At 36.1% G+C, this 16783-nt stretch overlaps 1 protein-coding gene and 1 non-coding gene across 2 annotated transcripts; both read right to left on the bottom strand.

The window, feature by feature from the left end:
• Positions 1-730: 730 nt before the first annotated feature.
• On the bottom strand, positions 731-803 carry TRNAA-AGC (transfer RNA alanine (anticodon AGC)). Its single transcript has one exon. It is a non-coding gene; the product is annotated as a tRNA-Ala (tRNA).
• Positions 804-2832: 2029 nt separating this feature from the next.
• On the bottom strand, positions 2833-6306 carry LOC147868878 (uncharacterized). The gene is made up of 3 exons (XM_087324309.1): positions 5960-6306; positions 4260-4365; positions 2833-3303 (listed from the first exon to the last, which is right to left on the bottom strand). Exons 1-3 carry the CDS (start codon positions 6069-6071, stop codon positions 3225-3227), a joined length of 297 nt encoding a protein of 98 aa, XP_087180435.1. The 5' UTR covers positions 6072-6306; the 3' UTR covers positions 2833-3224.
• Between the last annotated feature and the right edge of the window lie 10477 nt (positions 6307-16783).

Raw genomic sequence — 16783 nt, 5'->3', positions numbered from 1 at the left:
TACAATGAAGTACGTACACTACAAGTTTGGCACTAGTGGAGATGCACTTTCAAGTTACTCCCACTACTACTACTACTGCATTCACCTTAATGCCTTGCTCAGCGGATTAGCTTGCATTTATGATCTGAGGTGATCCACCATGATGTCCATGTACAAATACTTACATGTGTTCCCCGACGCCCGTATTAATTTACTTGTGTTGCCAGTACCACTCATGATTTCAGTGAATCTACCACCATTTTTACATGCACACACACACACCCACCTTATTTCTTTGCTTTTATGTTGGTGAATGCTCGATTGCTTGTAACTACGGAAATTGAATGCTGTGTTAGAGAAGAAAAGGGCAGCTAATCTTTCGAATATGTGTACAATAGTCGAGGGTTTTTGTGTGGTTTTTATGTTAAATGAGAGGTGGTGTTTTAAATGGCCAGAGAGTGAGCTCGGCCATGTTTTTTTGCATGAGTTAGTGGTTCCTCACCCCCACGCTAAGGAAGACAAAGAGTATTTCATTATAACCTCGACATATGCTCAAATTGCTCTACTTGTGTGGTGAGGCAGTTGGAGCAATTCCATCGAAGTAAAGGCTGAAGAATGCTAGTATAGAAGGTTTTGTGGATTGTTGAAGGTTTTTCATTTTCGAAAAGGAAAGGAAAGGAATATAAGTAAAGAATAGCTTGTAAAAATGAAAAAGAAAAAAGAGAACTAGAAATCAAGAGTAAAAAGGATTTGGAGATGCGGGGTATCGATCCCCGTACCTCTCGCATGCTAAGCGAGCGCTCTACCATCTGAGCTACATCCCCATTTTGTTAACCGCTTATCAATATTTCCAAAAATATATTAAAAATAGAATGAATTGATTAATAAACATCATTTTAATAGCATGACTAAAATCCAAGTAGAAGTTTGTTAAAAGTTAAAACCAAAAAGGATAAGTACATCATTCAAATAATGGAAAGTAATTAATCGCATTGCTCAAAAGAAATAGGGCGAGAGAAGAAAGAAAAATGAGCTACTTTAGAGTACTTTCACCTCGAAGTGTTAAAACTTACTCCACAAATACCTTTGGTTTCAACCCGTTAAAGGAGATTAAAAATCATTACTTTAGATAAGGTTGTTTTACTGTTTGGGAAAAATTTTACCTTCTTTATAACATTAGTTGGTGCAAGGCACATCATTCCCTAATCAAAATCATTGTCTCATTCGTATACATTTGCCCCAAATGTGTTTGGGGTTGAGTTAATTTATTTATATCACTCAAGTTTTAAACGTAGGAGTTACCTTGAACTTCGAAACTCCAAGGATCACCTATACAATGGATTCTAAATCAACCTCGATTGGCGAATCACTTGATGACATTTGCTCTCACCTTTCTTGCAAAGTACATTTGTTGGACTTTGCTCATGGTAAAAGTAGTTCAACTACATGCATATCCAAGATATTGGTATGCAAAATATTCCAAGTTTAAATCCTAACATTATACATATAAATTAAGAGGATAAAGATGCCACAACTGTGACCTACCAAAGATAAACCAAGTACTTGAGGATATATACTCATAATCTATTCTTGCAAGAGGTTCTCCAAATAAAGGTGACTAATGACTAATATGCATGAAAAGATGGTGTCTCATCATTCCTGTAGCTCACTAGGAGGAGATTATATTGCAAGTTCTTTATATTACTCTCTCATGTTATGTAGAAATCCTCAATGATACAAGACATTCCTAACGAATGTAGTTCAATAAGGGAGAAGTATAATATCGCAAACCATTTTAACACGTTACAAGACTAATGGAAAATTACATGTTTGTGGAAATGTCATTAAAATTGCAATATTATTACCTTCATTTTATATCCTAAATTTAAGCTCAAAGAAGGATCATACCAAATATCCATTCTAGAAGTCTAACACAATTTAAGAATTGCAATGACCTACTATAGTAGAACATCATTGAACCTATCATACTTGTACTGTCATATAAATTGCGATTGGGATCAAGAGCGAAAATTCATCACCCATTGCTAGACTAGCACCACAAAGAGTGATAGTAACAAATCAACATGACATCATGAATTTTTTTCATTTACAATTCAAACGATGATTAGTATACAAACATATTCTTCTAGACCTTTTCAAGAACATATAAACAAAGTTAGCAAAGTTCATCTCCTTGGCATCGTATACTTGCCTTTTGGGCACTGCAACAAAGCCCACTACCCATGTAGTGGCGACATTCCATTGTTGCTCATATGCAGTTAATATAATTATGTTTCACCACGAAGAGATGAGAGTTATCATACTCCTTCAACAGATTTAAAGAAAACTAAAGAGACTTGGGAAAACTAGGAAGGTTAAATTTGAAAGTGGAACCTTGCTACTCTTTATGAATAGTAAATGCATTCATGGCAAGACCTCTAATGTCCATGGTCTGGAGTCAAAACTGCAATTCAACCAAGAACATAAGGAAACAATTCAACTATCAATCCTTGATTATATGATCACCTGCACTAAACCATGCAACACACTATTATTCCTAATCAGACAATGTGTGCATCCAAACTTAGACACCAAAGCCCACAAGAATACTCCGATTTCCCCCCTTCATAGTCTTACTATTGCAAGACAAATCAAATTATCAAAGCACATCATGCCATAATCATTTGGAGTACCAGCAAAATAAGTGATAGCGTGGAAGAACAAAGATCAAGGCAGGCTGTTTTAGGTTTGGGGCATTGATTAACTTTGAGAATCCCACTTGACAGCTTGTGAACATATCCACGAGCACACTTTCAATTTCATGAATTCAAAGCAACAATATCAATTCATCCATCAAAAACTGCAACACTCCCATTGATGATATCTTCAATATAGTAGATACACAACGATATATGCTGCAAATGGGCAATACGTGTAACATGTACATGTAAAGATAATTAGGGTTAAAGACTTCTTACGCATTACATAGGTTCTCGTTGGCAATTACAGAGTAAACCAATGGTCTTCTATCCACTCAAAAGATTATAGACTACAATGGTTTTACCACTCAACCACCACCAGAGACACCTCCAAGAAATACAAGATTATCCTAACATAGGCTATTAGAACTAACAAGCGCACCCTTAGGTCAAGACATCTAGCATGTACATGTAAAGATAATTATAGTTAAAAACTTCTTTTCAAAGTTTTTATCTCGACAAAAAAGGAAAGCATGGAGTTGTTATTTATGTATGCAAGTAGCTCGCTGCCCTCATCAGCTCAGAAGTGAGCTCGGGGTCAAAATTAAATTCGGTATCAATTCCACTGCAAAAAAAGAGGATAGAAACTTTCTTTTTTATGTGAAGGATGTGGACTCTCTCTCTCTCTCCTCTCACACACACATACAAAATATCTATACATAGATACGTTTGCGTGGGTGAAAATGTTTCTTTTCCTTCTACATGTCACATTCATTTCAGTTTTAGGCTTTCCCTCACTATGGACTTCCACGAAGGAAAGCCTTCTGTTCCTATTGGTTTGTCTCTCTGCAGGAAAGTGTTCCCTTTGACTTCTCTCCCTTTTATTTCGTAAATAATAGTTTTTTAAGAAAGAAAAAAACACCACGACTAGCAACGAATTTTGGAACTCTCTTTCTATATGTAAAAGGTTCCTCTCACATGTAACCTTGATATCTCTCTTTTTATCTGTACAGAGAGAAGAGACATGCATATATATTATATATTATACACTATTATATTATATATTGTATATTATATATTCACTCTCTCAACGAGAAAATGTTCCTTTTGGTCCCATAGGTTTTAATCGTCTCCCTTCTCTTTTTCATTTTTTCTGTTCAAGATCGCTCGCTCTCTCGATTATGTGTTACCTCCAACGAGGACGCTAAAACATACCACTCTCTTCAGTCTTTAAGGGGATACAAATATGCTGTCTCCCTCTCTTTACTTTCTCCTTCAGTAGCTACATGGTTAATTCGCATCTATCACAACCTCTCCTTCACCAATTACTCAACCAATAGTGTTTGACGTACACGCACCTGCCTCTCCTCTATCTATAGTGTTATCAATAATGCTCTAGGCTCATTTTTCTTAAAATGAATATAATATCGCTTCCTCACATCAACATTGTGTGAATGCAGTGCAACTACAACTAGCTAACAATGTTATGTTTTAACACCTAATAAAATTAATAATCCTAGACAAACTTCTCTGTATCATAAAAATCAGAACTTATGCTGGAACAAAGAATCAGATCCTCACTTTGAGAACTGCAGAGACCAGTAAAAATACTCGCATATCTTCTCCAAGACAGGTGTGCTTATCTCAGGGAGCTTCAGCTCTCCAGGCGCTGTTTCTTTTATACTCCCTGAGATAATAACAAGAAGGAACTATTCAACAACATGAGAAAAAAGGCCACCATGGCATCGCTTTACATGGAAAAGAGAATGAAATCAACTATCCAAAGGAAAGAACTCAAAACGAAGATTAAAAAGAAAATGAAAAACGATAGCGTCAAATTGTAAATACATGGGAAGGAAAACAACAACATATTTAAAGTGACAGAAAATAGAATAAATTCACATGGTAAAGATAATGAAAAAATATCGCTTAGAAAAAAAGATCAAACAAATTTGCATGGAATACAAAACAAGATAGGCTTTCAGAATCTCCATGGATTCAAACTGTTCTGGGAGAAAAGCAAAAGAAAATGAAGTTCTAGAGAAAGGGAAAGGAGAAAATAATGACCAAAGTCGCCAGATAAGTCAAAACTTTCAGTTAGAGAGTCAGATCTGTAGCATTTTTAGTAAATTATCAAATAAGCCATATTTATTCAGAAAAAACAGGAAAGAATTCTGCTTAACGGGTATGGATCAAATTCTAATACGAGAAAACAGATAGAAATAAGGCAAAGTAAAGTTCAGGAAAATATCAGGAACCCTAACACTTTGGATAAAAGCTATCATCCCGAAACATTTGGATGGAAAAGCAGAAGATTCGGAAACTAAGCATAATATAATCACAATGTGAGGAGCAAAAACTGACTCGGTAAAGATCAAACAGCAGACTCAAATGTGCACAAAGCTATTCGTTAAAATCAGTTGAATCACAACAATAACAGAGAGCGCTAGGTCGAACATAAAACATTTTTATTCAAAACAACCAGCATTATAATTATAAAGAAAGGCCACATTTCAGATTTGTTTCAATAAAATGGCACAGAAAATGTCGATGTATTACAAACAGAAAATGAGGGAGCAAAACGATCAAAATGGATCAAACGAAACGTAATACAATCAACGGGACTGTGAATATTGAAAGCATTTCTAAAACAGAAAGGAATATAAAAGGCAAGTTAAAGATGAAAAAATTGGAAATGAATGACGATAATTTGAATCGATGTATGATCCTACGTTCACTAAAACTAAAAATAAAACGGCAGAATGCAAGCAAAGAATAAAACAGAAACAAGATTGAAGTTCAACTTGAAAACACTAATACATCAAAAAATGTCATATTTCCAGAGCTTTTCGACAAAAAATGAAAAAGATTGCAATATCTAATTCTTCACAGTAAGAAAAAAGAAGGCACTTCAGAAGCACTGAGATGGAAGCGTCTCAAAGTAATAAGGAAATAGCTCGGCCATTGGATAAAAATGGAGAAAGAAGAGCACATGGGAAAAGAAAGAAACGGAGACTGAATTTCGAGGCGTTTGGATGAAAATGCAACGACTTGAAAGCATAATTAAAGGAATGTTACTGAATATTAGGATAGACGGAACCTTGAGGAAGAAGAAAAACCGAAAGCTTTCAGAATGGAGGTAGAAAGAAATGGAAAACTGAGGTCTGAACGCGTTTAGATGAAAATGCAGTAAATCGAGTGGAAATAGGACGGGTTAGTAAATACAGAAAACAACACACTCACACACACATTAAAAAAGAAAGAAAGAAATGGTAATTTACCAGGCGAAGTGAGCATGTTTCTGAGAGTATCAGAGAGGATCGCGGCCTTGCGGTGGATGATGAACTCGAATCCTTCGGCACTGACGAGCTTGACGGTCTCCTCTTTGCTCATTGCTATGAGCGACGGCGATGGGATACCTTCCTTTCGACTTCAACCAAGGGAGGGGTTAGAGAAAAGGCACAGAAAGAACGAGAAAGGAGAAGAAACGACAAGGAGGAGGAGGATTGATGATGAAGAAGAAGAAGAAGAAGATGATGATGATGAAGATGATGACGACGATGACGGTGATGATGATGATGATGATGGCAGAAGGAGATCACAGTGACAGAATGAGTAGCAGAGGAAGAAAGGAAGGAAAGAAGGTGAAAGAAAGAAAGGACTGAAGCGAAAGCGAACGCGGAGGCAATTTTGTGTGTAGAAGAAAAGGAGGAGTGTGGGCAAACGGACAAAGTGTGAACGCCCAAATGTGAACGCGCACGTCCAAAAATATATATATATTCTGAAACAAAAGAGAAATAAAGAACACACCAGAATTACAAACACACACAAAAGAGACACAGAGAGAATTGGGAAGAGATGAGGACGAACATATCCTTCCCCTCTTTTTATTATTTATAGGATTAATAATAATTACCTGTTTCTTTTCTTTTTATTTGTTTTTTTGTCCCATTCAAACCCAAGAGAGATGGCCCCTTTTTTTTTCCTCTTTTCAATTTTTTTTTCTACACATGATCCATCCAATCACAACTCCTCTTTCGGTGCTCTCTCTCTCTCTCTCTCCCTCTCAAAATCTGTCTTTGTTATTAAAACAAGATGATAATCCAACCCTTGATGTCTATCTATCTCACTATTTTTCATCAGTAGCTATATGGCAATGTAAACCCTCTCAGGTGTTGTAATACTAGATTGTGTAAATCTACCTCATCTTCGGACAATGTCCCCATTCAACATAGTTGCAAAAAATTGCCAAATCAACTTTCCTTTCAGCCTAGAGAGTTGTTGTGGTACCCCACGAATTCCATCACACATGAACCCATTTCTCATGGTCCCCAAACACCACATGATATGATGGGGTGGGTAGTAGGTACTAGGGTAAAACTCTAGCACCATCAATGTCTCTCTCTCTCTCTCTCTCTCTCTCTCTCTCATTTGGTGATCCTCTCACAACCTTATATGTATATGTAGCGTCCCTCCCTTGCTAATTTTGTGTCAACAAACAAATCTAATGGATGGGGGTGGGTGTTGGATCTTAATTATCTAAGTTCCCCCTCCTACTTCGACCTCTTCATTTTGAGTGTTTGCCCTCAACTAGCTACTAACCATTCTTCATAGGTCTCCAACAATGCTTGGTGCTTGGTCTTCGAGTCCTATACATGTTGTATATATCAACTTCACATATGATGGTCAACCCACAAATTAGTCCCAACTTTGGTTATCCGTTGTGAGTTGTGTCAAATCACATCAAGGCAACCTTCATTTCAGAATCCATCAAAACTTCACTCATTGTGGTGAGTTTCTGCTCCTTCGAAATTTCCATTAATAACATCATATCATATGTTACTCCTTTCATCTCTTCCTTTATCCTCCTATATAGTTGTGGCCAGCACTTATGGCTCACTATGGCCAAAACACCCCATCCATCCATAATTTGTTTTCTACAACCAATTTGGTTTCCTTGTTTTGTTCCAATAGTAGATTGTCTAGGCATCATTTCTAATTGTAAATTGGTGGCACTATATCTTCTTCATCTTTGCCCACCTTGATCAAGATATCTTTGTTCCTTTATGAGCCAAATATCTTGTGGACCTTGATTTAAGTCCACATACCAATTAACACTAGTATCTTCCTCGTGATGACATTTGAGTTTGCCATGAGGCCTTAAACATCATAATGGATTGGAAGAAGATACATCTTTTGTTCGTCATATCTGGAAAATACTTTGTTGTGTTGGTGGGTTGTCGTGCAAGGAAAACATTACCCAACATAGGAGTTAGTTTTCATATATTTCTTATGCTTGAGTTTATTGTAATGCTTAAAGTATCCCGAATGTGTAATTGATCCCACAAGTTGGGTTACATCCTCTTTATTTGATTGAGTTTAATAACCTTTATTTTGGTAAATTGCCTCAAGTTTGTGACCATTTATTTTCAATGACGTATGCTCAATTTTTTGTCTAAATTGCTACTTTGCTAGTCCTCGAGGCACAAGCCTTTATTCTAATCGTTCCACAAAGTGATCTCTTTCAAATTGACTTCATCGTGCATTTGGTTGTGACAACCACAACCACATGTGTTATCAATGTAGAAAGGTTGTACTCGTTCTCATTCCACACAATAATTCATTCAATACCATTCTCCATCTATGGCCAAACCTTACTTCTAGCATCATGGAGGTTCAAGAGTTTCTCTTGTTGCTCAACATCATTATCGATGAGAAACTTATTTCCTCCTTCCCTCCCTTGGCGAAAATTTGATCCCTTGGATGTGCACATTTGATCATTACTCACTATAATTAAGACAACTTCATATGCCGTGAAGTTCAAAAACTAATTCCCCGATGTTGTCTATCAACCAAACTCTAAAAGCATGGTAGCACATCTCATAAGTGTGTGACCTTGGAAAGACAAAAGATTGTAAGTAACAATGCCGATTGTTCCAAGGACATCAAGCATCTCCAAAACGTATTCATCCGCCGAAACAGCTTACCGCATTGTTCATGTATATTTACGCCTTATGCTACTTGTAAGCAGTAATATATTGGGGTAAAGCTTAAGACTCTCGGTGCACACCACTTGCTTCCAAATGAACAAATAGTATGTTGATCTCTATAGTGAAGTCAATGTAGGATGGCTTCATGGCAAATGAAGTGGACCTCAACACGGGGAGTCTAATGGTGGAATCCTGGACACTTTTTTGCTTGGAGCACAATTTGTGTCATTTGTAATCGTATATAGGATTGCTCCTAACACACACACACACTCTCTCTCTCTCTCTCTCTCTCTTGGTAGAGTTCGGGTTGGCATCTATCATAGTTTGTCATGTGGGAGGCAATTGAAGGAATGAGACTTTAAGAACATTCTAATGAACTAATTAACTATAAGATTTATGTGACGAATTCACATCAAGAATCACCATACCTCCATTGAATTAACGGAATGAGACTTAACAAACATTATAATTAACTAATCAAAATGACAAAAAGAATTATCATACTTCCATTTAAATAAAGGAATGACTTGACGAATATTTTAATTAACTAATTAAAAATACAAAATCACAAAAACAATCACCGTACTACCACTTGAATTAAAAGAACTATACTTAATGAACATTTTATTTAACTAGTTCCAAAAAAAATCACCATATTTTTACCAATAAATATCATGTTAAGTACAAGTCACGCCCAAATGCTTATTTATTAAGAAGATGTAAGCATTTAGGTGATTCATTCATTAGGAGAGAGTGAAAGAGATTAGCAACAAAGCTCCAGAGTCTAGCCTAGATTTCAAGTAAAAAAGGCATGCAAAACGTACAAAAATAGTTTTTTAGGTTTTTACAATATTTTATGCCTTTCCACATGACTAGAAAACCTTATATTATCTTGTCCATAGTATTATCCTTTTGTACATTGCCATATTTTCCCTCACATGTATGCTTCCATTCTTGGTATTGATGTCATTGTAATGGTTGTTCAAGAGTGTGGGTCATGACGCATATGACAAGTACTTATATAGTGATCCATGAGACTTGGATGGCGTCAAATTGCTTGGATGCCATTGATTTCCTAATTATCCGAATAGATTTAGAGCTTTACTATTGGCAAATGGGCCATGTCAATGCAATCATGTAATTCAAACTAAGGTGAAAAGGCCCACCTTGTTATATTTTCCTGGCTCCTATGATAATATAATATACCTATTTAATGGATCTTAGCTATTGAAATAGGTTTATAAATTTTGTTGTTTGCAACTTGACCATGTATAATACAAAACCAAATGTTAAAGTTATGAGCCCACTTTCCTATATTTTCACACTTCCTAACATATGTATATAATGTATGTATGTATGTATCGAGAGTGTGTGTTATAGATTGTTCATGGAAAAAGTTAAATCACAAATCAAGTGAACAACAAACTTGATTGTATTTTGGATTCTCCTCAAATTATCTAAATGGCCATTGCGAGTGAGTACCCATATGCTATATTGAACCTTTTAGTCAATTGTACGAGAGTAACTCATTTGAGAATTCACCATTGATCAAAGTGCATCGTATCAACACAATGCACCTAATCACACCCAACATTGCATTGGCTTCATTTTGCTTGTGGCACACTTTGTCCATTGCCAATGAATTTGTGAATCTCGGTGTCATGTGAAAAATCAAATACATTGCTTTTGCATTAGATTGCAAGTGTGATTCCTTTCTCATAGCCCAATGCACCACTATCATGCTTTAATTGTCATCATTGTCTTTGTTAAACACCCATTCTCTCATTTTCCTTCTTTACTACTACATTATGAAGTGTATGCATGTTTGTGTTACAATTTTAGCTTTCCAACCTGTGTGAATCTATACGCAATAAATTTGTGCGTGGGGGTTGTTTCCAAAGTCGCTTAAATGAGGACAAACGTATAAACGCAACACTTCCATTTTATTTATTAACACATAATGTCTTCTTTGGTGTTCACAACTATTCATAAACTTAAATCTAATCTAGTTTCTATATTGCATAAATCATCTGGAGATCATCCCCAATATATATGAGTGCATACTACATAGGAAGTTCAAATTTCTTTTAAGACTTCTGGTTGTCCCATGACTCGAGCAAACATGTATATGGTTTTGACATCGATTTTTGGGCTCATTTTTCTTCATTAACCAATTATACGATCGTTTGGAAGGATTTTGGTGTTGAGAACGAGGCATATGCATTCACCGTGGTATGTGAAGCTCCAAAAAATGTAAAAATCATTGTGGGGCATGATGACTATTTTTATTATGCCAAATGAATTACACGGAATACCTTATCCCCGTCTTAATTTATTTTGAGCTAGGCGTCAAAAAAAAGCTTTTTCAAATAGCAATAGTTGTACTTATTGTATTTTGTACAATAATCATAACAAGTATGATATCATTATCCATTGCCCGCGTCATTCATTATCACTACACGATTTGCTTTTAAACAATGTAAGTCCTTGAATTTAAATACTCATGGAAAGACTCACTAATGACGTTTTATAGCTTTAACAATACCGCTTTGTTGGTTGGCATCTTGATATCGAAGAATGTGATTGGAAGTTAAATATCGATTACAAAAAAGGTCTCATGGTTCACCTTGGGCAAACAATGATTTCACTATGGACAATTGTATAAATAATGTCACTTTAAAAGCAACAAACATGTGATTAAACTATAAAAACATATGTAGACCCCATGATAATAGTAAAATTTGTTAAAAAGGTGGTTCGACCTCAACATCTTTCAACATTTAAACCGAAAACAAGGCATTATCTTATGTGTTTTTTAGTTGTTCCATGTCTTGCATTGTTTGGTTATATTTGTACCAATAGTTTGTTTGTTCTCAAAGTCATATCCTATGCACACCCTATTAATAGAGAGGCCAGACATGATACCAATAGAAATTATTAACATGCATTTAGAGATATATATCTCATTAATGATAGAATCTCCCTCTTTGAATGAGCTTGAATTATATCCTTTTCACATTTATTATAGGTTATATCATCATAGGAACACAATATTTTCCAATAATTTGAGTCTAGCAAAGAAAAAGGATTCCCAACAAAATAAAGTGCCCATTGTTGGCTGACCTTGTAGAGTTGAATGTCGAAAATTATATGGTTTCATAATCATACAAATAATCAACACCACTCCGACAAAAGCTGTTGATCGAGTGTAAGAGAGACAAAACAAGAAGTTGCATATTTCAGATTGTGGACATGGAGACACATCATGTTACTTTGTGACATAATCAAACAATGTCCATTACATTTGAAGTTTACCAACAATGGAACAATAAAATATCTCTTTTAAGTCCCGTTCGAGACATCCAAGAATACAAGTATTCCTCATCCTCGATAGTCCCTTTTCACACAAAAAGTTGCAAATGCATGATCGTGTTCATCACCTCCTAAATTCATTGATTTTGACTGACGAACTACATTTTTCCAAGACCAAATTTATCGATGCATATATTAAAACTAGTTAAAGATTATGGAGGTTGACGTGACACAAATGGGGCACATGTTGTGTGTGCATTTTGTCTATGCATGACTACAACTGAATACACATGATTTGATGTTGGCTCCTGACTAATACTCAAATCCATTGTCCACCTCTCCAACACCATAGATTTCAATGACCACACAATTGCACCTCATGTCCAAATATTAGCTATATCATGAGTATAAATGTAATATTCATTATAGCAAGAGGTTATGGTAATCCATAGTTTTGGCAACTACGAATCTACTACAAATCCCCTAGAGTACAAGTGCAAACCCTCATGTCTGGCTAATTAACCTATTGCATGAAGGTTAAGTAGTCTTGTGTCTATTTTTGGATACCAAGATTACATCTCAATACCCTTCGTCACCGCGTAACAACGAGCATGTTGATCTCTCATAAAACGTGACATATAGCAAGGCATCAAAAAAACTCATGGGTGTCAATTAGGAGGATTTTGTTCATTGTGAATGGTTGTGACTTTTGATGGAATGTGAAACAAAAATAGTTTATGTAGGTTTGATTGGCCATTACATATTCTATTGTTGAATTCATAAATATGAGTGCATGACCATGTTTGGTTGTCATTATTCTTTCACCATAGAAAGTTTGAATTTATTAATTCTAGTGGTTGCACCTTTATGCTCTTTGTTTGAGCAAAGCAGGTACATATATGGCTTCATATTGGGGTATTTGAACTTTTTGACCCATCATGTGATCTTCAATGATTTGAAGTGTCTAAAACATATACAACTAGATAAATATCATTGGATATAGTTTCAATTCCAAAAGCAGTAAGACGGATAATTATTTATTATGCAAAGGACCGATAACCACGAACATATTCAGCCTTATCCTCACTTTGTACATTTCAAGCTTATGGTCGACACTAGGGAGGTACAACTTCAACGTGTAGGACAACAATAATTGCAGTTAGTATTTTTTGTGTAATAAATCATCGTAGGCATGCCATCACCCCTCTTTATTGTAATAGTTATCCCCCATTTTCTTAGGATATGATTTGTCATTAAACCAAGGGCTTGAATTTTAATATTGATATAATATCGTTACAAAATACACTTTATGGCATCAAGAATTCTTCACAAAGAAGCAATTGGCAGACAACAATGTTGTGGAGAAAATGCATAAATGGGGATCAACCATCAAGCTTGAAAAAAAACAAGCAATTAATGAAATGTGAACCAATACGATGTTGTAAATCTATTGAATAAGAATGATGACATTTTCAAGGCAATAGATTATAGTTTAAACTTTAGGGTGTATTTTCTATGCCAATATCTCCTATAATTCAGATATATTGCATACAAATGTGTGAGTTGCTGCTTTATTAACTCATATACATGCACTTAAACATCTTTCACCATTTAAACCGAAAGATGCCATGTTACTCCATAATTGTTTCATTTGTTATATTCAAAATTTCAGCAATAGTAGAATCCACAATTTTGTTTGTCCTTGATAATACATACACAAACTTATTACTATTCATTTGTTAGAATAAATGGAGTTTAGGGATCTAAATAAAGCTAATATGACAAACAAACGAAGTCATTTCCCTAACAATCCATATGATTAAACATGTACACGGTACAAGGAATCCCTACCCCCCACAACAATCTATGTTTTGTCTCTCTTACCATGACAATGCGTGTGATTGAGAATTTTAGATAACTCATCTCCACAATCTTTTGTAGCCTAACCCAATTCTACATCTACATGAATGCATCATAATAATAATGTACTACAATAATGACTTTGTAACTTACACATTCACAACAACAAGACATTGATGCTCTTCCATCCATCCAATACAAAGTGTACACAAGTATATTACAAAACTCAAGAACATGTCTAATGATAGAGTGCCAAAACAAGCTTGGAACATAGGATGGAAGGTACCAAAACAAATAAATCAAAACAAACAAACTGTCTCATCTTGTTGGGTGCTTGACATTATGAAACGGTTTAAGAGATGGGAGTAAAAGATCTTTTGGAGCCCTTAGGTGATGCTATGAAGTATGTGATAATGGAGGATAGATTACTAGAGGCATAAACATGAATTCTAAAATGTCAAAATTTGAATATTTCATTGCAATTATTAACCCCAATGTTGGTCCCAATACAGGGTAAAAATGCAAAACATGTCCAATCACACCTCACTACTTCCTTGAGACTTCGCCCTCAAAGATCCCTAACTCTTCTTTGAGCTTGATCACACAAGTTAGTGTTGTGGTAACATCATAGCATCATCGCTCAAATATGAAGATATTTAAGATATTTGAGCTTGGTCACACAAGTTGGTGGAAGAATATCATTTAGCATATAAGGTAATTGACGAGAAATATTATGACTTGTTGACAACCATGAGAATGTAAATGTCATACTCAAATGCCCATCATGAAGGGTGAGCACATACATATAAATTATAATGATATATGTGAGCATTAAATTCACATAGAGAGTTTTTACTACATTGGAGTAACTTCCCTTCTTTTTATACATTAAACCCCAAACCTTTTTATGCATGTCGTCATGTTGGGAATGTAACTATCTATGGTCCCTTTGTTGGAGCGTTTTTATTTGGAAACTATCCATGGGAAATCTTTTCAAGTTGTGGTTTGTATTCCTAAGTAGCAAGTTTCTTGTCTAAAGATTGGCACTAGATTGAGAAGTTATAAGAACGTGAAGTTTTGACATGCTAATGAGCTTAAAATATGTTTCCTATTGTGCAGTAACAATTGAGATTAAACTTTCAAAATAATGTGCCCAATTTCTTATTAAGAGAGTTTGGTGACATTGGTCTTCGTAATTAAGTTGGGATGAAATACATTTCCTTCACATAAGAACATAAATTTTGAATTTTTTGTGTTTGAGAAGGAAGTTGATATACTGGTGATAATCAGCGATGGCGAGATGATTTATGTGGATTAGAGGAAATCATTTTCTGTTTTTTGTAAGGATGACAGATGATGTTGTAGGGGCTGAAGTTGATATCATGAGAAGGATGTTGGCGGGCATCGACGAGATGGCAAGATGGTCGACGACATTGACATGTTGATGTGGTTTGAATAAAAGACTTTAGGTTTCTCACTACAATGACTGATGATGGTGTGGGGGCCGAAGCAGATCATGAGGGGAGGAGGAATTACTCTAGATTAATTTTGTTGTTATTTAGACAGGAACTTGGCGATATTCGGCGAAATGGTTGATGTGGACTGAATGAAGAATTTTTAGTGATAAGGATGAGTGAAGATGGTGTGGGGGTAAAAGCATTTTTTCTTGAGGTGATGCGGTTACTATGTCATTTTGTTGTCATAGGTACATCGTTTGGGAGATTTCCGTCATCGACATGGCTAATGTTATAAGGACAACTTTGCGTGGTAAAACCGTCCTTATAGATGAAAAGGGGGGGGGGGGGGGGGGGGGATGTATATATATATACTTTGTCTAAATTTGTGGATGAGATGACGATTTTAATGGAGGATGAAGCATTTCTAGGGAATGAAAGGGAACTGTTGAGTGACAAGCTCAACATTGGTTGCGTAATACGGTGCGTAACCCAATGCGTAGACTGGGTGCGTAAAAACAATACACATAACGTGGCTGTATCGGTGTGTAAACCAAAAGGCCGTTAGTATGGTATTCCTTGTAAGGAATAATTTTGGGAGTTAGTGTAGTAGGCTCATTTATGAGCAGTCAAGTACTGTTAGTACTTGTGTCAGTTCGATAGTCAGGGCTTGTATAAAAGGTGCTCATTGAGCACGAAGAATGTACAAAGCGTCATTATTTTGAAATATAACTGAGTTGTTTGGTCTCTCTCTGTCTCTCTATCTCCATCTCCATCTCTATGTTTTCTACATTTACCGAAGTCTTATTTCCGAACTGTGTACTCTATGTTTACGCACATGCTTCCGCACACGTATTCTTTTACATGGTATAAGTGCGCGAGGGTTGAAGTCCTCTGCAGCTGACAGGAAAAGCTTGCAACAAAACAGAGTTGAAGTTGTTCTTCGTTTTTGTTCGGAAAAGAAAAAGACGGCAATATGGACAGACGTATGGGAAGCTCCCTACCGACTGAAAAGCTCGACAGGAGCAACTACGCATCTTGGTCATACAAGATGCACCAATACCTGCTCGGTCACAACTACTGGAGTTATGTCGAAGGAGCTAATGATGTAGCACCCTGTTGGGAATCGACGCTTCGATTGACCTTCACCACTCGGCCACAACCGAGTAATCGCGAATCAATGCAGCAGAAAATAGGAACCACAGAGAGAAACACACGTATACACAGGGATTAACGTGGAAAACCCTAGATGGGAAAAACCACGGGAGTACGAGACTCCAAACCAACACTATACAAAGAGAAGTACACAATGGCGAGCTGCAAGGCGACGACCTTGAGCTCGCTGTCCTCGCCACAGGCGGCGGAAATACACAGAGGCGTAGTCCTCTTCCTCTCTCACGCTCTATCTCTCTCTCTCTCTCTCACGGCTGCTCCCTCTTCACTCCTCTTGAGTGGAAAATCAGAAAAATGATTAGCAACAAGAAAGTTG

Source organism: Azolla caroliniana, unplaced genomic scaffold, assembly GCF_043228905.1.
Source record: "Azolla caroliniana isolate FFs.n. ecotype wild unplaced genomic scaffold, voAzoCaro1.0.p SCAF_1, whole genome shotgun sequence".
NCBI classification, from domain to species: Eukaryota; Viridiplantae; Streptophyta; class Polypodiopsida; order Salviniales; family Salviniaceae; genus Azolla; species Azolla caroliniana.
Note: the sequence above shows the minus strand (reverse complement) of the source record. Positions and strands in the feature narration are given on the sequence as shown.